Consider the following 22,309-nt stretch of genomic DNA (forward strand, 5'->3'; position numbering starts at 1 on the left):
TCTTGTGTTCCCAGCATGGGAGGGGGCTCCTGGGGGCTGTCCTAAGGCAGAACTCAGGCCTGTTCTGCAGAGACAAGGCTGCTGGGCCAGCTGATGGCTGACGTGGCAGTTTAGAAGCCAAGATCTCCGTAGAGAGTGAAGGAGAGTTGAGCCCATCATTCTGTCTCCAGGGCCAGCTCCCCTGCGAGCTCATTGCACATTGGTGTAGGGTGTGTGCCTAAAAGGAGATGGGAGACGGGCTCCAGGCCCTCTAGGGGCTTACAAAGAAACTGGGGAGATAGAGTTATGACCAGAGAAATCTCCCTGTGGGAGTGCTGAGACAGGGGAGGCAAAGTGGAAGCACTGAAGGGCTCTGGGCCTCCACGCCCAGAGTGGACCATGTGTGTCCCCTCAGGGTCCCAGATTCTTCCCTTGTCAAGGAAGAACCATTTATTCCTCTCCAAACGTACAGGGGCATGGGGAGGTCAACGTCAGGAGGAGATAATGTTGTGAAGCTCTGAGAAAGCGGCAGCTCTCTGTGCAAATCGGGGCTGTCAGGTGCCCGGGGCCCGGGAGGGGCGGATGACCGTGACAGGCATGGCGGCAGCAGGGCTGGGGTCCTGGCTGCTTTTGGGGGGGTGCGGGGTGTGCGTTTGAGGTCTGCTTTGTGATGGAGATGAAGGATGGGTAGGACTCTCAGACAAGCAGAAAGAGGTGGAGGGTAGCAGTCAGGCTTGTGTGAGCAGAAATGAAAAGGGAGAAAAGTCAGGGGGCTGGGGTAGGGAAGAGGGGGCTGGGAGGTCTGCAGAGGGAAGTAGGGCCGATTCCTGACCGTGTGCTAGGCGTGAATGCATATGGCATCCTCCTCAACCCCCGATCCAACAGCCAAAAGCCATACACAGGAGCTGTTAGCGATCTCATTTGACAGATGAGGAAACCAAGGAACAGAGGGATTCATTGGACCATGCAAACCCTGGTCTAAAGCTCCACACTTCCCCTCATGGAGGCCATCTGCCCTCCAGCATGCTGCTGAGGGTTATATGGTCTGAGAAGTGACTGGCCTATCCTGACTCACTCAAATTGTCTGCCAAACCCTCGGTCCCAACCCATTAGAAACAGAGAGGTGATGAGGACGGTTAAAAAGGCTGAGGAAAAAGGAAGGCTCATTGGTGAAAGGAAAGCAGCAGAATCATTTAGCTCAGAGAAGGCAGACTCGGGCCGGGGGCTGGGTGTGGTGGGCGTTGCAGAGACCCGGTCGAGTGTGGAGATAGTGACGTGGACGTGTACTGGCCACATCTGTCCAGGGCCCCGGGGCCTTGGCACATTGCCTCAGAAAGTCATTTTGAAGGTGAGGTTTGCTTGGAAGACTGCTGCCCAAGAGGGAGTCCTTGCTCTGCCCACTCCTGCTATGGTTGAGAGGTGAGCTGTACACTTCTCTTCCCTCTGCCTCATCTGCATAGTCATTTGCATCAATCTGCATGTATTATGAATCATTCTGAACTTTCTCACATGTTTAAATTTAGCCAAAGCATTATATTTTAGATGTTGTTTGTTCCTGACACTTCCCACCCCTCAAGCCTTCTTTCCTATTTCTCCTACCCCCAACCAAGTCTGAACTCCAGCCCCATCTGGGTCTTGACCTAGTTCTTGGCAGAGAAGTAGATGGAAAAAGCCCTGAGTTCTGAGTCATATCTGGGCACTCTGTTGGCTGTGTGACTTGGGACAACTTGGTTCAACTATCGGAGCCTCAGCTTCCCCTGGCCAAGGAAAAAATGAGGAGAAGGACCCCTGCCCTCATGAGGGTAAGTAGTGGATTTGAAAAGACGGCAAACTGCTGCCAAGTGCAAGGTAGGGGGGGACTCTGGGCTGGGGACATGGGGGATCTTGGCACCCAGGTGTCAGCAGCTGGACTTGGCTTTCCTGTGTGATGGCCTCAGCCCCACGTTTCCACCTGGACTAACATCTAGACACAGGGAAGAGGCAGCTACCTTCTGGGACCACTTGTAGGGGTGATAGTGCCCCTCTGGTCAGTCTGGTGAGGCCCGGAATTCCACCACTGAGCTTCACTCCCTTGGAAGCTTCTAGCTACTACAAGGCCCATCTCTTCCAGGTGGCTGAACCACAGTGAAAAAAGCACAGGCTGGTGCAGACAATTGTTGCTGTTGTTCAGTCGCCCAGTCGTGTCCCTCTCTGTGACTCCATGGACTGCTGCACGCCAGCCTCTCCTGTCCTTCACCATCTCCTGGAGCTTTGCTCAAACTCATGTCCATTGAGTCGGTGATGCCATCCAACCATCTCATCCTCTGTCGACCCCTTCTCCTGCCTTCAATTTTCCCCAGGATCAGGGTCTTATAATGAGTCAGCTCTTCTCATCAGGTGGCCAAAGTATTGGAGCTTCAGCTTCAGCATCAGTCCTTCCAGTGAATATTCAGGACTGATTTCCTTTAGGATTGACTGGTTTGATCTCCTTGCAGTCCAAGGGACTCTCAAGAGTCTTCTCCATACCACAGTTCAAAAGCATCAATTCTTCAATGTTCAGCCTTCTTGAGGGAGAAGGAACTAGCAACCCACTCCAGTATTCTTGCCTAGAGAATCCTGTGGACAGAGGAGCCTGGTGGGCTGCTGTCCATAGGGTTGCACAGAGTCAGACACAACTGAAGTGACTTAGCAGCAGCAGCAGCAGCAGCCTTCTTGATGGTTCAACTCTCACAACCATATGTGACCCCTGGGAAGACCATAGCCTCAACTATAAGGACCTTTGTTGGCAGAGTAATGTCTCTGCTTTTCAACATGCTGTCTAGGTTTGTCATAGATTTCCTGCCAAGAAACAACTGTCTTCTGATTTCATGGCTGCAGTCACCATCCACAGTGATTTTAGAGCCCAAGAAGAGGAAATATGTCATTACTTCTACCTTCTCCCCTTCTATTTGCCATGAAGTAATGGGACCAGATGCCATGATCTTACTTTTTAAAATATGTAGTCTTAAGTCAACTCTTTCACTCTCCTCCTTCACCCTCATCAAGAGTTTCTTTAGTTCCTCTTTGCTTTCTGCCATTAGAAGGGTATCATCTGCATATCTGAAGTTGTTGATGTTTCTCCCACCTATCTTGATTCCAGCTTGTAATTCATCCAGCCTGGCATTTCTCATGATGTGCTCAGCGCATAGGTTAAACAAACAGGGTGACAGCAGACAGCCCTGTCATACTCCTTTCTCAATCTTGAACCAATCAGTTGTTCCATACAGGGCTCTAACTGCTGCCTCTTGACCTGCATACAAGTTTCTCAGGAGACAGGTAAGATGGTCTGGTATTCCCATTTCTTTAAGAACTTTCCACAGTTTGTTATGATTCACACAGTCAAAAGCTTTAGCATAGTTGATGAAATAGGGGTAGATTTTTTTTTTGGAATTCCCTAGCTTTCTCTATCATCCAGTGAATGTTGGCAATTTGATCTCTGGTTCCTCTTCCTTTTCAAAACCCAGCTTGGAGATCTGAAAGTTCTCAGTTTGCATAATGCGGAAGCCTTAGCATGCAAGATTTTAAGCATGACGTTATTAGCATGGGAGATGAAGGCAATTGTCTGATGGTTAGAACATTCTTTAGTACTGCCCTTCTAGGGAATTGGGATGAAGATTGACCTTTTCCAGTCCGGTGGCCACTCCTGGGTCTTCCAGATTTGCTGACATATTGAATGTAACACCTTGATGGCATCATCCTTTAGGGTTTTGAATAGCTCTACTGGAATCCCATTGCATCCACTAGCTTTATTAACAGCAGTGCTTCCTAAAGTCCACTTGACTTCACTCTCCAGAATGTCTGGCTCTGGGTGACTGACCACAGCATCATACTAATCCAGATCATTAAGATCTTTTTTGGACGGTTATTCCATGTTATTTTGTACAGTTATTCTTTCCATCTCTTCTTGATCTCTTCGGCATCTACTAGATCTCTACCATTTCTGTCCTTTATTGTGCCCATCTTTGGACGAAACGTTCCCTTGGTATTTCCAATTTTCCTGAAGAAATCTCTAGTCTCTCCCCTTCTGCTGTTTTCTTCTAGTTTTATGCACTGTTCATTGAAGAAGGACTTCTTGTCTCCCCTTGCTGTTCTTTGGAACTCTGGATCTAGATCCAGCTCTGTCCCTCATGGCCAGGAGCTGGGTGGGACATCCCCCACCCGAGTGCTGAGTGAGACATCGCCTACCCAAGGAGCTGGGTGAGACATCCCCCACTCAGGATCTGAGTGAGACGTCCCCTATTCAGGTGCCAGCCTTGCACTTGGGTCACCCTGAGAGCCAGAGCCTCCTGGACTTTTGTGTTCAAGGCCCCTTGCTTCCCTCTTCTGGTTCTGGCCCTGTTACCCACCAGCTTTGTGACCTTGAGCAGGTTATGTACCCTCTCGGAGCTCCAGTTTCCTCATCTATAAGAGGTGGATAATAATACTTACCTTGAAAGGTTGTTGTGAGAGTTCCATGAGATAATGCCCCTTATAAGGGGCTGGGGCTTCCCTGGTAGCTCAGCGGTAAAGAATCTGCCTGCAATACAGGAGCCACAGCAGACGTTGGTTCAATCCCTGGGGTTGGGAAGATGCCCTGGAAGAGGGCATGGCAACCCACTCCAGTATTCTTGCCTGGAGAATCCCATGGACAGAGGAGCCTGGCAAGCTACCATCCATAGGGGCGCAAAGAGTTGGACACGACTGAAGCAACTTAGCATGCACGCATGCTAAGGGGCCTAGTTCAGCCCCTGGAGGGTAACTAGTGAGTAACAGATGGTAACTGTTCTAATGTACCCCTGGTGAGCCTGTCCACTCCTCTCTTGGAGTGACTTCCGGGAGGCAGAAGGGGGTGACTGGATGAGGCCCTGGGTTCTAGAGAGCAGAGCAGTAGGTGGAGTAGAGTGTGGCCAAGGGGCCAGGGTCAAGGGTGTTCAGTTTCACCCTGGACCTACCTCCACAGGGAGTACAGGCCAGCCCTGGCGCTTCTGAAGACCCCCTAATCATATGAATCACGGTACACAATCTCCTGCCAGGATAATAACCTCAGCTTGACTCTCTGAAGCTCTCTTCCCATCCCTTGTAAACAGCTTATTTTGATGGTTGACAAATGCCAACAAATTAATATACCTGCCACTCAAGTGGGGAAAACGACTCGCCGTGATTCCAATTTACTGGAAATTACAGGATACTGTTCTCAACGAGCTGATGCTGTAATTTTTTTGTTTTTCTTCATCTAAATCCATGTCCCCTGGTCAGAATGAATGTTTATTGGGTTTGCGTTTTGTATTATTGACTGTGAGCTATTGTTACCTGATGTAATTGAGTTGTGAATCTTTTTTAAATAAAGAATTAGCAGCAAATCAAAGTGGCTGTCTGCCGGAGCCTGAAAGGAGAGCGCAGCTGGTGTGCGGCACGGGGCTGCCAGGGACGATGGAGGGGAGGGAGCGAGGGGACCCCACTTGGAGAAGCAGGGACACCTCATTTCTCTCCTACACCTGATCTGGGCTCTGCCTTTAATACCTAGCTGGACTTCGGGCAAGTCCCTCTGTCTTCTGAGGCTTGGTTTCCTCCTCTGGGAAATCAGAACAGTAAGGTCCACCTGTGTATCCATCCAGCCTCTGGGGTGCTGTGAGAGCGCGGAGATGCTGGGTGTGTTCGGAGACGCTGGATGTGCGCAGGGCTTTGGCAGCACGAGGTCTCTGTTCATTTGTATAGTCAGATGACCCAGATGGGTCCTGCAAGCCATCAGGTGACACCCAGGTCAGCAGTAGAGGCTGTCCCTGTTCCATTCCAGTTTTGCACCGATGAGCAAGACCCATTGTCCACTCGTGTTCCTTACCGCCTTCCTGACCCAGGAGTACGAGAGCTAGAAGAGACCTCAGTGACCTCTCCCTCTCACCCCTCCTTTGCAGATGAGGCCCTAAAGCAGAGGGAAGGCACACTTCCAAGGTCACACACTGTATCGGAGGTAGAACCCAAGCTTCATTCTGCCAGTGGCTCATGGATCTTCGCTCCATGCACCCCCAGGCCCACATTCTGACTTGCCCTGCTCTATGCTCCCTAGGGCGATGGCCATCTGCACAATTACCCTGGCAAGGAGTTATGCCTACAACTCTCCTCTACGCTTGTCTAGAACTGTCCTGGCATTGTGAACTGTTATTGAACTTTTCTGCTCTGCAGTCTTTGTAAAGACCAGAGGCTCAGTCCTCTCTACAAGGTCTGTGGCTCCAGACAGACAAGTGGACACCACCCCCACCCTTTCCCTGGCTCAGAGCCGAGCACGCAGTAGGTGCTTCATGGCTGCGGGTGGATCTGAATAATGGTGTGATCCAGCTGCACTCGCTGGTCTCTGGAGCCAGGTGAGGAAATGAGTGTCAGGGACAGAGGCCATCAGGAACAGCTGCGGCCAAGTCTGTGGGCGGGCTTGGCTGGCTGCAGCTGCAATCTGGGACCTCCTGCACGCTATGTCTGAGAAACAAGCGAACCGTGTGAGAGCTGCTGTCAGGAGCTGTGGGCCTTGCTTGACAAATGAGACAAATGATTTTATGGACAATCTGTGTGTGCATGCATATACGTGTGTGTGTGTGTGTGTGTGTGTGTGTGTGTGTGTGTGTGTGTGTGTGTGTGTGTGTGTGTGTAAGCTGGGGGAGGAGGAGGGCTGGGAAGGATGTGGAACCCTGGAGAAGTAGTAAGGAAGGAAGACAGGCAGGTGGGCTGGGGGAAGGGAGAGAAAGATGAAGACGGGAAAAAGTCAGGAAGAGCCAGAGGCTGGCTAGCCAACACCTCTGGTGTGTGGCTGCCCCAGCACGGGTGTGTCATACATGGAATCCTACTAAATACCTCAGAGCTGGGCACGTGCCTCCATTTCACAGTGAGGCTGAGACTCTTGCCCCAGCACAACCCACAGTCCATGCTCACGCTCTGACCCACCTCGGTCACCCACCCCCACAGGCACTCAGAACCAAACTGGAAAAGTGAAGTTGCTTAGTCGTGTCCGACTATTTGCGACCCCATGGACTGTAGCCTACCAGGCTCCTCAGTCCATGGGATTTTCCAGGCAAGAATACTGGAGTGGGTTGCCATTTCCTTCTCCAGGGGATCTTCCAGACCCAGGTATCGAACCCAGGTCTCCCGCATTGCAGGCAGATGCTTTACTGTCTGAGCTACCAGGGAAGGTGCCCCCCTCCCTGTTATCCTTGCCTGTCCTTCCCAGTCAGGCTCCTTGGGACAGGAGGTGTCACTCACTGTCCTGGCTTCCTCAGCCCCTGATTCACTGTCCTCCTGGTATTGTCTGCTGCCCTATCCCCCATCCACTCAGTCCTCCAGTCACGCTGACTCTGCCTCCCAAACGTATCAACCCCTCTCGCCATGTTTCCCCTGCCCTGGTCTAGCTCCACTTGACTCTTGCCTAGATGACCTCAACAGCCTTCCCTCTGCTCTCCTGCCTCCCTGCTTGTTTCTCTCCTCATCACACCATCACCAGAAGGAGCAAGATGCGTTTGGGAGGTGAGGCTCCAGTCTCAGGGCCAGGTCTTACCTCAGCTCCTGCAGGCCCCGGCTCCCCCAGGAGCTCTTTCCACCAGGAAAGCCCTCCCCTCTTATTCATAGACAACTCTGCCACCTTCAAGACTGAAACTCAGGCTTCTGTCTCCTCGTGGAAGCTACCCGTGAACTCAGGCCCTTCCCCTGGCCTCTGATGCAGGGCGGTGTGAAAACCTCCGGTGTGGCATTTGTACATCACACCGAAATGCTTTGTTCCTACATCCACCATTGGCTGGGGCTCCTTTGGAGGCAGAGACTGCATCTTGTACCCTCCATATACTTAGGTGTCAGGCACAGTGTCCTAATAGGTGCTTAGTATGGTTCTCTGAGATTTGCAAAGCAGGAGGAGAGCAGGTGTGGACCCCTCTCCTGTTTTGACAGAGAAAGTAGAAAATCTAGGGGAAAGGGAAGCTCAAGACAGTACAGCTTGTGTGTGTGTGTGCGCATGCACGCACATGCGTGCATCTGTGTGTGTGTGTGGGCTTTCAGTACGATATAAAATAGGTAACTAATAAGAACCTGGGCTTCCCTGGTGGCTTAGATGGTAAGAATCCGCCTGCAGTGCAGGAGACTTGGGTTTGATCCCTGGGTTGGGGAGATTGCCTGGAGGAGGAAATGGCTACCCACTCCAGAATTCTTGCCTGGGGAATTCCATGGATAGAGGATCCTGGTGGGCTGCAGTCCACAGGGTTGTAAATGGTTGGATGCGACTGAGCGACTAACACACATACACAAGAACCTACTATACAGCACAGGGAGCTCTACCCAATACTCTGTAATGACCTACATGGGAAAAGGATCTAAAAAAGAGCAGATAAATGTATAAGTGATTCACTGTGCTATACAGTAGAAACTAACCAACATTGTACATAACTATACTCCAATACAAATTAATTACAAACAAAGAGTGGGGGTGCTTTCACCTGTACACATCCCTGAGGAAGCCTCAGACAATGATGCCCCACCTTGGCAGACAGTAGGTGCTTGGGAAGTAGTAGTTTCTTTTCCTTAACCTCTCCGATCAGTAGGTAGTGCCAGGTCTCAGGCTGCAGTCAGACAGCACTAGCTGAGTGCCACACTCTTCCAGGAATAGATGGACTCCCTAAGGAATGCTCCCAACCTTTCTGTTCTCAAGAACCTTTGATCACATCTGTCTTCTGTGTGTCCTGTTTGTGTCACCAGATGAACTGTACTTACTAAATAAGGATTAGTACTAGTTACTATGGAGAAAATATCTTCCAGAAAAAAGGCGCCTGACCCCTCAACCTGGATATTCTGACTTTGGGGCCTCCCAGGGGGCTCAGTGGGTAGAGAATCTACCTGCCAATGCAGGAGACACAAGTTCAGTCCCTGGGTTGTGAAGATCCCCTGGAGGAGGAAATGGCAAACCACTCCAGTATTCTTGCCTGGAAAATTCCACGGACAGAGGAGCCTGGTGGACTATATAGTCCATGGGTTGCAAAGAGTCAGACACGACTGAAGCGACTAAGCATGCATGCACGCATAGCACTTTGACATGCTGTAATGATTTATAGCACATCATTAAATGGTCTGCTTCTTTGATGCGACATTATGTGACCAACAGACATTATTGTCCAAGTTTCAAGCCTCATCTAAGGTCAAGGATTAGATGAGGGTCAAGAATTAGATGAGGGTCAAGAATATCTGTAACAGCCTTTGTTGGGTTAAAAAACAAGGAATCAACAGCAACAACAAAACCCAAACCAAACATTTTGGGGTTTGATTCTTTCGTATTGATATGGTGCTTCTCAGGCCAGTTCAAAAAAGTCCCCTTTAGCAATGTGGGCATTTCAGTGTCTTGCTTCAACAGAAAAACAGCTCCTGTGTGAGCTTCTGGTGAGTGTGCAGTAGGCAGAGCTAGCTAGTCTCAACATTCCAAAGAGAGAAATGGAAACAGTTCTCCCATTTGGGCTGGGCTTATAGCAACACCGGAGAAGGCAATGGCAATCCACTCCAGTACTCTTGCCTGGAAAATCCCATGGATGGAGGAGCCTGGGGGGCTGCAGTCCATAGGGTCGCTTAGGGTTGGACACAACTGAGCAACTTCCCTTTCACTTTTCACTTTCATGCATTGGAGAAGGAAATGGCAACCCACTTCAATGTTCTTGCCTGGAGAATCCCAGGGGCGGGGGAGCCTGGTGGGCTGCCGTCTCTGGGGTCGCACAGAGTCGGACACAACTGAAGTGACTTAGCGGTATAGCAACACAGGGTGGTGATATTGTGGCAATTCACGTAGATCAGAAACCTGGCTAGACTTAGACATGGCTGTGATTACTAAAAAATGGGGAAATGAATTAATTATTATTTAATAAGTGTAGTTTGGCAGGCATAATCTTTCAAAAAACCAGAAAAAAGTCCTTGGAAGCACAGAACTTGGAAACTACTATTGTTCTGGAAATGCTGTCTGGCCACTGCCTGACACCATGGTTACTCCAGCAGATTTCTTGCAGATGTTGGGCTGGGCAGCACCTATCGCGTGCAGGACACGTGTGACATACTTGTACATGATCTTTGCAACCAGCTGGACAGGTGTCAGCAACTCCCAACCCTCACCTTTAACAGATGGGAAAACAGAGTCTCAAGGGATTCAGTGACCTGCCCAAGTTTGGAAGTGGGTCTGATTCACCCTGTCTCAGGGGAAACACAGCCGTAGAGGACCTCTGTAAGTCTCAGGGGACTTTGAGCCAGTCTAACTTGGGAGTCGCCCTGGGCAAGGACGGGCCAGCAGGTCTTGCTGGAGGTAACTGTTGAGGTCTCTGTCTACCTTGCCAGTCCTCTGCCGCCTTCCTCATGTTGCTTTTCATATGTGGGCATTTACATCAAGTGCTGGGCTGGCCAGTCTCCCTTCAGGCAGTGGGGCCTCCCCTCCCAGGCTCTCATTTCTGGAGGCTTCCGGGAGGTGGGTGCTGCGTGGGTCCTATGGATCCCCCTGCCCCCATTTCCTGTTTCTTGTGTCTCAGACTCCAGATGTGAGTTTTAATGTAGGGAACACAAAGACTTTGAGCCTGAGGGTCCTTGGTTCAAATTCCATCTTTGTCACTGAGGGCCTTTTTAGGGGGGCCTTAGGGGGGCTTCTCAGGTGGCACCAGTTGTAAAGAACCCACTTGCCAATGCAGGAGACGTAAGAGATGAGGGTGAGATCTCTGGGTCAGGAAGATCCCCTGGAGAAGGAAATGACAATCCACTCCAGTATTCTTGCCAGGAGAATCTCATGGACAGAGGAGCTGGTGGGCTACAGTTCGACTCTTACAAACAGTCAGACACGACTGAAGTGACTTAGCACATATGCATGCACACACATACATGCGGCCTTAGATCTGTTGCTTAACTTCCTGACTCCAGTTTCTTCATATGGAAACAAGGGAATACAGATAAGAACAATAATAATGACATCTACCTCATTGTTACAAGGAAGAGAAATACCTAGTGGGTCCTCAACAGACATGCATCCTCTTCTCTCTAGGACAGTGGTGACCTCTGGAAAATCGCCCAGGCAGGAAGGGAGGCCCGGCCTGCTCAGTGTGGTAGGAGCAGGGGTAGCCGGATGTCTTTGGCCATTTACTGGGGATTTGTGGGACCTGGAGCTGCTAATCTCATTGCAGCCAAACCTTGTTATTGCATTCCTGCCCAGAATGTCATTTAAAAAGCACTTAGGGTTTCCCCAGAATGCATTTACACAAGGTCCCAGGGGGTGGGACTGCACAGAAAACAGGGCAACCTGAGAAGCTCCTTTCCTTCCCTGGGGGCTGAGGCTGTATGGGGGTGGGGTTGGGGCTGCAGGAAGGGAAGCAGCTCATTTCCCACTCCCCTCTGGGGAGGGGAGGGGGCATTTGCATGAACAATGGCACAATTATGCTTCCTGTTTACTCAGCCCAGCCATGTTCTGTGCAAGGAGCCTCCACTGGCTGGGCCTCAGAAGTCTGGGCCTGGAGGCAATTTCTGGACCCCGTGGCTGTGGGGAGGCTCCTGACTCTGAGCTTCAGTTTCCTCCTTTGTAAAAGGAGGATTGCGGCATTGACCTTGCCCCGATCATCGAGCTGTGAGAAGATGACAGTCTGGGGTGTGACGAACCCAGTGGTTTTCGGGGGTGGCATCAACATCACATGAGAACTTGCTAGAAATTCATATTCTCGATGAACGAATGTGTGGATGGATTCCAAGAGTACAATGAATACCACTTAGGTCTCCCTCCTCAACCTGCATCCAGTAAACGTCAATGTGTTGTCATATTTGCTTCATTAATGTAAAAATGTTTAGCATGAAAAAAAAAATGAAATGCATATTCTTGGGCCCCACTCCAGACTTATACAATCATACTCTTCGCGAGGCTTCCCTAGTGGCTCAGATGGTAAAGAATCTGCCTGCTAATGTAGGAGACCTACATGAGGTCAATCCCTGGGTCAAGAAGATCCCCTGGAGAAGGAAATGGCAACCCACTCCAATGTTCTTGCTTGGGAAATCCCATGGACAGAGGAGTCAAACAATCAGATACAATTAAGTGACTAACACCTTCACTTTTACTTTGCGAGTAGGCCCAGCAATCTGGGCCTTGTACATGGCTGGGCTGCGCAAATAGGAAGCGTAACTATGCCATTGTTCATGCAAATAACTGGCCTTCCTGTCATTCCGATGCCTGTTCAGGGTTAGAAGCCTTGCCATTAGCTTGGCTTAGCTGTCTGCCCGCTGGAGTTGGGCCTCCCTCAGCCTGGCCTTGCTCTAGTGGAATGCTCTAAGGTGGGGGTTGGGCCTGGGATGATAATTCAAGAATAGTCACTTTACTAGCAAACAATGAAGGCCCAGGAAAGGAGGCTCAAGGATAAGAAACATCTTTCATGTGTATCATACTTTTGTTTCCCAAACATTTTGACATTCATTGCCTCATTTGAACAGCATGAAGTAATAGTCAAAGAACAGCCCATTCAATTTATAATTATTAATAAAACTAGAGAACGCTCTGAAGCTAGCTCATGCATGCATATTTTCTCCACAAATGGTCTGTGGTGTGGGCGCCTGGCAGAGGACATAGCTACCTTTCCTGCCATATTCCATTATCCCCAATCTCCCCATCTCCAGCCCTCACTTCTAATGTGGGCCAGAATCTCTGGCCTTGGCCTGCCTGGGCACCCCAGTGGGTCAGGCATGCACCCACAGGCAGGACCCCAGTCCTCTTCAGGAGGGCGGGTCTGCCCTTGACCCTCCCCTCCTCCATACCCACCTGTAGGTGTCGGTGGCTGGCACCTTCCAAGTCTGGATGCCCTTCAGGGGGCCCTCGCTGCCCACCACCACGCTCAGGTTGGAGTTCCGGTAGGCATTGTTGCACTGGGCCTGCGTGGGGCCGTGGGGCCCACTGGCCCCGCATGTGGTGAACAGCCAGTGAACTGCACACAAGAGGAAAGGCAATCACTCACTTGGCCTGGCCCTCCCTTCTCCAGGGGTCTCCCTTGCTGCCCCTGAGCTGTTGGCTCCATGGTGCCAAGCCCCTGTTCCAAGATGGCACCAAGGCTGGGGCAAGGAACACTAATCAGTCATTTGAACTGGAAGCTTCTGTGAGGATCTGCTGTGTGCCAGGCCCTGGACCGGAGGTAGAGACACGTACATGGAGCAGACTAGGACCCTGGCCTTCACAGACTTACAGGTGACTAAAAGGAGACCCAAAGGGATGCAACAACACAGGCCAGGAAGGGAAAGAGTCACAGAAGGGTCCAGCTAACTCTGCACCATGAGAGTTCTGAGGAGGGAGAGAAGACTCCTCTCAGGTGAGACAGGCATGAGCGGGGGCTGGTCCTCTCCTGGTTCTCACCAGGTCCAGGACAGCGCTAGGCAAACAAGAGGTGCTCAATGTGTGCTACCGTGACTGGCTCTAACCTGACTTTCGCATACAGGATCCTCTCAGCCTGAAGAAGGTCGAAAGAGTAAACTGGGCACAGAGTCAGCTCCATGCCATCCTTCCCCTCATTGGTTGTGCTTGGAAACACAGTGGAAACAGCTCTGTGCTCTCTATTTAATGTAAAAATAGGAAATGGATCACTTGTGCCTCCAATGCATGTCCTCCTTTTCCAAGCCCCTCACCACTGTCTGGAGGTTTGTCCTCACCCAGAGCACCCAATGCTTTTCCATGGCCTTTCGGGGGTGTCTCAGGAACACTCAGCATACCTCCACCCCTCCACAGCCGCTGGGCCATTTCCTTACATTTTATCTTTGAGTCAGGCTGGACCTTGGAGAATTGTCAGATTTCATCCTGGCGGGAATTCTAGCATGTTTAGATCTATAAAAACTTTCCCCCCAAATGTGCTCTTGATAAAGTTACTTTTACTTAAAATACACAAATCTCATTATAAGATTGGAGAAATTATTTCCCTTTAAAGAGACGAAGTCGAATCCTACCTACAGAAAATTATGAAAAAATTAATTTGGGTGTATATAGCTTTGTTCGCTCGGAGAAGGTGATGGCACCCCACTCCAGTACTCTTGCCTGGAAAATCCCATGGACAGAGGAGCCTGGTAGGCTGCAGTCCATGGGGTCGTAAAGAGTCGGACACGACTGAGCGACTTCACTTTCACTTTTCACTTTCATGCATTGGAGAAGGAAATGGCAACCTACTCCAGTGTTCTTGCCTGGAGAATCCCAGGGACGGGGGTGCCTAGTGGGCTGCTGACTGTGGGGTCGCACAGAGTCGGACATGACTGAAGTGACTTAGCAGCAGCAGCAGCAGCAGCTTTGTTCTCTAAAACATAAAATTCTTTTTGATGACTTTCAACTAACTTGATGCAAAAATGAAAGGTTAATTTGGGTTGCTAATTATCAGCAATCACATTGAGATTACACGGGGGCAGTTTTGATAATCTAAAAACCAGGCTAGTTGCCGTGGGCTTTTGTCATGCTGCCCCAGCCCGGGGTCAGGAGAGCAAAGTTCTAGTTGAGGTTCTAATGCACACACAGCTACTCAATACTGAGCCCTCAGGACTTTTCTTGGCTTCATTTTCTCCAAAGAAAGATGTTGATTTCTATTTGGTTTCTGAAGGTCGTTTCAAGGGCAAGAAGGTAATGAATCCATTCATCTTTGGTGTGAATGCTTGAGTGTTAATTTTCTCATCTGTTTGCATTGTAAGGGGGTAATCTGTTAATTCAAAGGACTGACTCTTTACTGGAAGTTTTCAGCAGAGCTGTCATGGCCAGTTGACTTTTCACCCTCTCCAGTGCTCAAATTACACGTGTGGGCTGTGCCAGGGGGAGATGTGGTAAGGTCACGGACTCTGAAATCAGCAAGAACATTTGGGCTTGGGAGCAGCCTCATCACTTGTTGATTATGGGACCTTGATCATCTTTTTTGTCTGTGAAAGGGGCTAGATTGGTATGAGAATTAAAGGGAAATGAGGGATATGAAAGGTTATTATAAAATCTAAAACTCTAAAAATGTAATAAGTTATGTTGCTGACTCCTGCCTACAACCCAACTCTGGTGCTGTTCCTGACAATGGGAAATGTGGACAGGCTTTCTGTGAATATGGATCCCCCTGCCAACAGCACCTAGGAATTTAAACTCAGTGAACTGGGGATGAGGGTAGGAGCAGGAAGAAAAAGAAAAGCTCAGAAAAGAAGTTTAAAAGTCCATTCCACCCCATGGTCTCTAGCTCCTCTAAGTCTATTCTGCAGGTCAGTCTGTGCCTATAGCATGCAGCCTGGGTTTGGGGGCAGCCTTGTCAATCTGGGGCAGAAGCATGGTGGTTCATTTAGTTATTCGGTCCTGGAAACCAAAGAATTCAGACATAAATATGTTTTTTCCCCCTGGAGAGTGTGCTGAGGAAGACAGCTAAAAGAAGGCATGGACTTGGCACCCTACCTGAGCATCTGTCTTCAGCAGGACCTCTTCTAAAGCCAGCCTCGCTTAACACTGTTCTGAAGGTTCTGAGATGTTCTCAGAGAGTCTGGGTTTCTACTTCCTGGCCAAGTTGGGCATCTGATGAGGTAGGAAGAGGGGCATGGGCTTTGAATCCAGATGGGCCAACTTTTCTCACTGGATTTTACCCCTGAGGAGGTGTGAAAACTGGGGTAAACCCTGTAGCCTATCTGAGCCTCAGTTTCTTAAGCTGAACAAGTGGAGATACAATACCCAGTACTTAGACGTGCTGTGAGTATTAAATGATGACCATTAGAAGAACATTATGCATTAGAGATGCATAAAGAATATAGTTTATAAAGTGTGTAACTTCCTGTTCAATTTTTGACTGTAGGAAAGCAGAGACACCCAGTCTCAAGATTTACATTCCTCAGTCCATAAAGAAGGGACTCTAAGGCTGTTTCTCAATAAAAGGAACAGTATTTTCCCAACTCATTGGACAGATATTATTAGTCTCAGGTGGTCTATATACGCAAAATTCTGTTTTCATTTGCAGCGACTGCAGATGCAAAGGTCCAGAGTGGGAATTCTTTCTGAAGTGGATTCCGCAGAATGAGGATTCGCCATCCCAGGTCAGACCCATGATTCATCCAGCTGAGGTCTGTTGCGATCGCAGCCTTTGAGGCATGGAGGTCCTCTTTGCTCCCTTCGATGGCTCTGATTCTCATAAATCTGCCCAAGGTTGTTTGGAATTAATTTCTGTGTCCCTCGAGCAGCACTTCTTAGGGGTATGGAGTTTCTGAGTTTATTGCTCATTGAACAAGAGCTGTCCTGCTTCTGCTGTGTATGGGCTTGCCTTGCTGAAGCTTCATCTTGTTGGTTCTCTTTGCTCATCTGCCTGGAATCTCATAGACACCATAGAATGCCACAGCAAGATGGGACAACCCTGGAGATCTCTGAATTTAGTGGTTCCCAACCCACCTAAGGACCTTTAAAAATACCAGTTCCAGGGCCCTGAAGATTCAGATTTGTATGGAGGAAGGACAATATTTGCATTTTGTGAAAACTTTTCCAGAAAAGCCAGACTGCTGTGTGCAGAGTGGATAAATAGTCAAGCTAGGAGTGAAACATGGATCTTCAGAGTTTAAGTTCAAGACTTAAAAAAGTGCTACAACTACCATAAAATCCTCATGGAAACTTTCTGTGAGTCTGGTTTTATTTTCCTTATAAATCCATGAGCCCAGGGCTCAGTTAAACCCAAACAAGTTTGCTCAGGCCCAGAGAGCAGGTAGGCCACCATGAGGGGAGAGGTGAGTCGCTCAGGGTATGTGGTAGGTAGACCCTCAGTTCTAGAAGGTACCACAGTGGCTTAGCCTAGCAGAGTGTGGGTTTTGGAGTCATAGGCACAAACCAGGGAAAGCAGGTGATCAGTGTCAGGACTCTGGTCCCCTGAGAGGTCATGGGGAGCCAGGGGTTGTCAAAAGACTCCAGTAACTGGAGTGTTTGCAAGATCAACCAGCAGACATATGAGAGGGACTGGGTAAAAAGCAATGAGGTAAAATCTTGGTTTTTAAAGAGAAGATCAAGGTCATAGTGAGACTGGCAGTGAGGTGGGCTTGATGTGAGCTGCCAATCTAAGAGTCCAAGGGTCCTCGCATTTCCCCAGCTGAGAGTCTACATTAATCCCTGAGGCTCCATGGAGCTGTAGGGGGATTAGATGGCCCCCAAGGAACAGCCTGGATTGGAAGCACGGGAGGGAAGAAGCCAGGGAGGAAAGAAGCCCGGTTCTTTCCTCTTCTCTTACTTAAAAAAAAACAACAAAAACCAAACTATTATATTAAAACTCATTTATGAGAGACAGAAGAGAAAAAAGAACTGCTTTATCTTGTTCTCACTTATACCACACACTGGAAACCTAGTTTAATACTCACTCACATCTAAATTGTGTAAAGAACCCACAAACATCAAAATACTGAATGGTTATAGACAGCTGAGTAAAGAAAAATCCATTAAGCACTGGGTTTCATTTTAACTATATTGTAGCATCCTCCAAGAAGAAACAAATCAATTAGTAATATACAGCACAATGTTAAAAAAATAGGCTAGATAGTGATTGTGCTGGTTTTATTACTGTTCCTAAGCCATCTCATCTGCTCAATTGAATGCAAAGAAATAAAGCGTGATACAAAGGAAAATAAGTTCTCAGCTATCACTATTAATCACAATAATAAGGATCTGCCTCACGTCGAAGGCCTATATGGTTGTGCCATGGAAGTGAGCTCAATGGCTCCCGTGGATCTTTTATACTATTTTGATTCTGATCCATGGAATTGAATTTTATCCATATTTGTTGACTGAGCTGAACTTTATGGGAGCTGTGGCATACTGAACCATGATGCCACTGTAGATCCCATTAAACTAAAGAATGACCCCAAATCCAAGCAAATACAGTCATTCACCATCTATAAATGTATCTGATGCTATTCTTTATTATAAATTGGAGAAAGTAACCCTTTTTGTGAGTACATGATGAAAATTAACCAGCTGTTTGCCTTATCAGGGAAAAATGAAAACAATACATACTGTTGCTATTGTGAGGTTAAAACATTTTAACTCTTTAAACAATGGAGCAGCAACCTCTTCCAGATGCCAGATCAATTTCTGATTATTTCTGTCTTTTTTTGATGTTAGCAGTTGTTGAAGCATAATGCCTAGATATGTTTATTTACTGAGAGTTGCAAAATTATGATATTCAGATTATATCCTTTTTCCATATTTATTAGTTGGGATATATTTTTAAAGAGGTGCTTCTTCTCACCTACTATTTGGTTGCCCAGTGATACAGTTCGTATAGGGAAGGCAGATAAATGCTCCATTCTTTCTCCTTGTTTGGAGCATTCAATGTAATGAATTGGTCATCTACCATGCTCTGAAGTTGACTAGTTGTTTGTATATCACTATGACTACATGAATTTAAACATATTTTGAGTTTTAATTAATAATTATTATTTCTTAATAGCTCAAACTGTCACATTTTTGGTGAGTGGTAGCGTCCTGAGTTCTTTTTTTTTGTTGTTGTTATTTAGTAGTTAAGCTGTGTCCTTTGGCCCCTTGCTATCTGGTGTGATGAAATGTTCCTTAGCCAGACCTGGGCTCAGCCATTTTTCAAAAACTTTGGTTTCTTTTATTGAAAAAAGGTATTTTAAGTATACAATCTGGGTGCTATAGAGACTTATTGCTAGTGGGTATGTGATTGTTTCTAGGCTTTTTAGTGGACAGAGCTAGGAAATACACAGGCTATATACACATGTGTGTGTGATTGTTTCTAGGCTTTTTTAGTGGACAGAGCTAGGAAATACATAGGCTGTAAACACACGTGTGTGTGTGTGTGTATGTATACACATTTATATGACAAAGTATCCATGAGTTTACATCGACAGTTCCAAATCAAATTCAGGACTAGAGGGTTTTTAATTTAATCTCTTCTATAGTACATCTGTATTTATTTTTCCACACTGCAAATCTTGCTTCTCAAGAACAAAGGTGATAATGGAATTAGAATATTCTCTAGTTACGCATACACTTTATGGTGCTTTGTCCTCACTCCTTTGTATTTGAGAGTTGGAAGGGACTACTTTACCAAAAATTTTTTGCTGTAAATATCCATGGGTTTTCAGTTTTGATGTATGTTTGCTCAATTTTTGCATAGAGATTCAGAGAGGTTAAAAAAAATATGCTGTTACCACCAAAGGTGCTGTGCGTCGTTCCAGGATCCTTAAATTGTTTTTAAAGTTAGGAATCACTTGATATCTCTCTGGTCAGGCTCCTCACTTTTATTCCTACTCTTGGAACTGCAGGGTTTTTTTTTTTAGATTTCATCTCGGGGACATCCCCAGTGACTGTGGTCTATAACTTACTGTTGCATCATATTCTGCCTTTTTTTTTGATACAGCCTACTGAGTATAATTTAACTTCTTCATGATACTGCCATTTGGACTTGAGTTGATGGGGCTATTTGACCCTTTACTAAATGACTGTAGACATAAATATTTTCTATTAACTCACTTTCTTCTCTCTTTATTGTCAGGTTTACTTTCTTAGGGCTTCAGGATGTTCCATGATTAGTCTTATTTGGTATCTAGTGTTGGGTGAGGGTGTGCGAAAGCACAGAGAATCTCTGTGCATTAGACTGAGGGGCAGCTAGATGCACAAAATCTTTATTTCAGGGTTTTGGAATGTATTCACATTTGATACTTGTATTTGGTGGATGGTGGAGCATACTAGAAGAATCTTCTAACCTCAGGTAAAAGGATGTTGTTGTGATTTTTCACCAACAGAACTGGGAATCTTTGGCCCTCTATTTCAATGTATTGAATTACAGTACACTGATGGGTCACTTCCACTCTCCAGTTTGTTTAATGTCTTTAAAACATGTTAGATCAGTAGATAGGGAATGGGGAAGAACTGTTACTTTTATCTCATAAGATGGTCAACCAGGCAGAAAAGTTTAACAACTGGCTTGTGATTATAGAGAAAAGTGAGGAGGGGACCATCACATTTATTCTTTTTACAACGTTGTTTCATTTGATCAATTTTCCATGTTGTTCTAGCTTGTTTCTCACATTGAACTATTTTGCATCTATACACACACACATATACACACACACGCCTTGTTTGTTCATGCATTGCTTCTTGGTCATTTCTCTCTTATTCTGTTTTGATGATGAGACGTTAGGAGTGGGTAACAGTGGTAACAATAACAGCCACTCTGACTTTCGTACTAGACATGCTCACAGAATGATCTGTTTTCACTTTTACATCCTTGTCTCCTAGGGGCCTCACACTCCCTCTGGATGGGCAGGATGCCTGCAGAAGCTGAGGTCACCCGGGGAGCAAAGACCAGAGGCCCACATCCCTGTCTGCTGGGAGCAGACATCCCTTCATGAAGAAGAACCTTGGAATGAGCCAGCTCCCCATCAACAGGGAAGCAAGTCTGGGCTGTTGAGATAAAAGCTGCTTTCAGGACTGAATTACCCTAAACAGCTCTGACACCCAGCCATCTGAGGCAGTTTTTAATGGCTCCTGTGATGGCTTCTTGTGTTCTCAGCCACCCTCTGTTCCCTGAGGGAAAGTGAGTAACACATGAGAGAAGAAATGTCACAGGAAAAATACTATCCTGAAAGCAGAACTGTAAAAATTAAGTTAAGGGAGGTCTCGGGGCTAATTTGGTTATTTCCCGAGTTGGCGTCAGGCCAGAGCTGTGTTAATAAAGTATTGGATATTGAGATGGGTGCTGTGGACTCACTCATATGGGGGTTACACACAACGGGTTTGGTTTTGAGGCTTAAGTGGGCTTAAGTGAGTCTCTAAGGAAATGCTCAAATCCTGCTGTTTAGCAGTAAGGACATATCCCTGGCTCCATGGTTGATGGAGCTGATTGGCTGATAGACCGAGTGAACTAGTTAGTAGGATCCAAGTCAGAAATCTGGGTGAAGGAAAAGAAGTGCTTCTCTTTTTCAGGGAGCTCTTCTGACTTTCAGTTGTGTTGCTGGATAAGCCCAAGCAGTGCCTTATTTTCCTTACTTATGAACTTTAATTCCAGAATTGGATTATTCTGTCAGTCACTTAATAATAAATAAAAATTAAATGAATAAAATATGTTATTACATTATTACAAAGTCACTGTCAATATTCACTATAAAAACCAAATCAGGCCTTTTAGACCCAACCACCTGGATTGGTTTAGGAAGCTGTTCTGGAGAAAGTTCTGGAGTCCCCATTATTTCTGGGACTCTGACACTCTTTCAATTTGTATTAAGGAGTGGGTCTTCTGGAGGCGTTCTTCTATGTCCTCACTCAAGTTACATGTTTCTCCCAAGTAGAGTATGAGGATTTCATCTACAAATTGATGATCAACTGGGTTGGAGGAACCGATTGAACAAAAGGATCCCACATGCAAAATGCTGTCCCCTTTTCCCTTAACACAGTTGGTTTTAAGAGGTCAAAAATTAGAATGTGTTTGAAAGTTTTGCAAAAAAAAAAAAATAAGGAAAAATATGCCTAGAACACATATTTATGTATAAATAAAAAACTGCACAGCTCACAGGTGGAGGAGGATTATAAATGAACTGAAAATGTATAGAAGGCAATCTATGAGGGAGAAGTGAACTGGCCCAATCTTTTCTGTAATGTAGTTTGATAATGTTAATAATATCACACACTTTATATTAGTATATTCTTTTATACCTTTCAGAGAAAATGATCTCATTTGCTCACCACAATAGCCAGCTCTGAGAAAGAACTGTGGCAGGTAATTATTATCCCTACTTTAGGGATAAAGAAAACACTGGGGCTGAGACTATATGACTCTTCTGAAGTCCCCCAAGCTGGAACCACGGTCTCTAGGATTCTTTCTGATTCATTTTCCATCTGGCTATGGACTGGCACTCAGTAGGTACTTTGTGATATTTGAGTGTCTATGGAATGTTGAACAGAGAGGCTTAAGATTGCTGCCAAGATTTTGCCCCATCAGAGTCCACAATGAACTCTCAGAGCTTCCTGGTGACTGATTGCTCTCCTACATACAAAAGCCACTGCAGGTAGGCTGTTAGGGGGCCCGAATGATCTCTACATCCTGGTGGCCACAGCCTTGCATAATCCCCTCTCTTTCAGTACAGGCAAGACTTTTGAGTTGCTTCTAACCAAAAGAATATGGCAAAGGTGATGGGATATTATTTCCATGACTATGTGACATAAGACTGTAACTTCCATCTTGCTGGCAGACTCCCTATCTCTCTCTCTGTCTCTCTTTCTCTCTCTCATCAACAGCTTCTCCAGGAACTACTAACAACCACATGAACTTGGGAGTAATTCTTTCCCTAGTTGAGCTTTCAGATGAGACCCAGCCCTGGTGAACACCTTACGGAACTTTAT

At 47.0% G+C, this 22,309-nt stretch overlaps 1 protein-coding gene across 1 annotated transcript in view; it reads right to left on the minus strand.

Annotated features, from left to right (window-relative positions):
• Positions 1-22,309, minus strand: part of ALK (ALK receptor tyrosine kinase) — a 738,336-nt gene that overhangs the window by 45,332 nt on the left and 670,695 nt on the right. Inside the window, exon 12 of the mRNA XM_070379310.1 lies at positions 12,755-12,917. Within this exon, the coding sequence (XP_070235411.1) occupies positions 12,755-12,917 (163 nt within the window). The remainder of the gene's footprint in view (positions 1-12,754; positions 12,918-22,309) is intronic.

This window comes from Bos mutus, chromosome 11 (assembly GCF_027580195.1).
Source record: "Bos mutus isolate GX-2022 chromosome 11, NWIPB_WYAK_1.1, whole genome shotgun sequence".
Lineage (NCBI taxonomy): Eukaryota > Metazoa > Chordata > Mammalia > Artiodactyla > Bovidae > Bos > Bos mutus.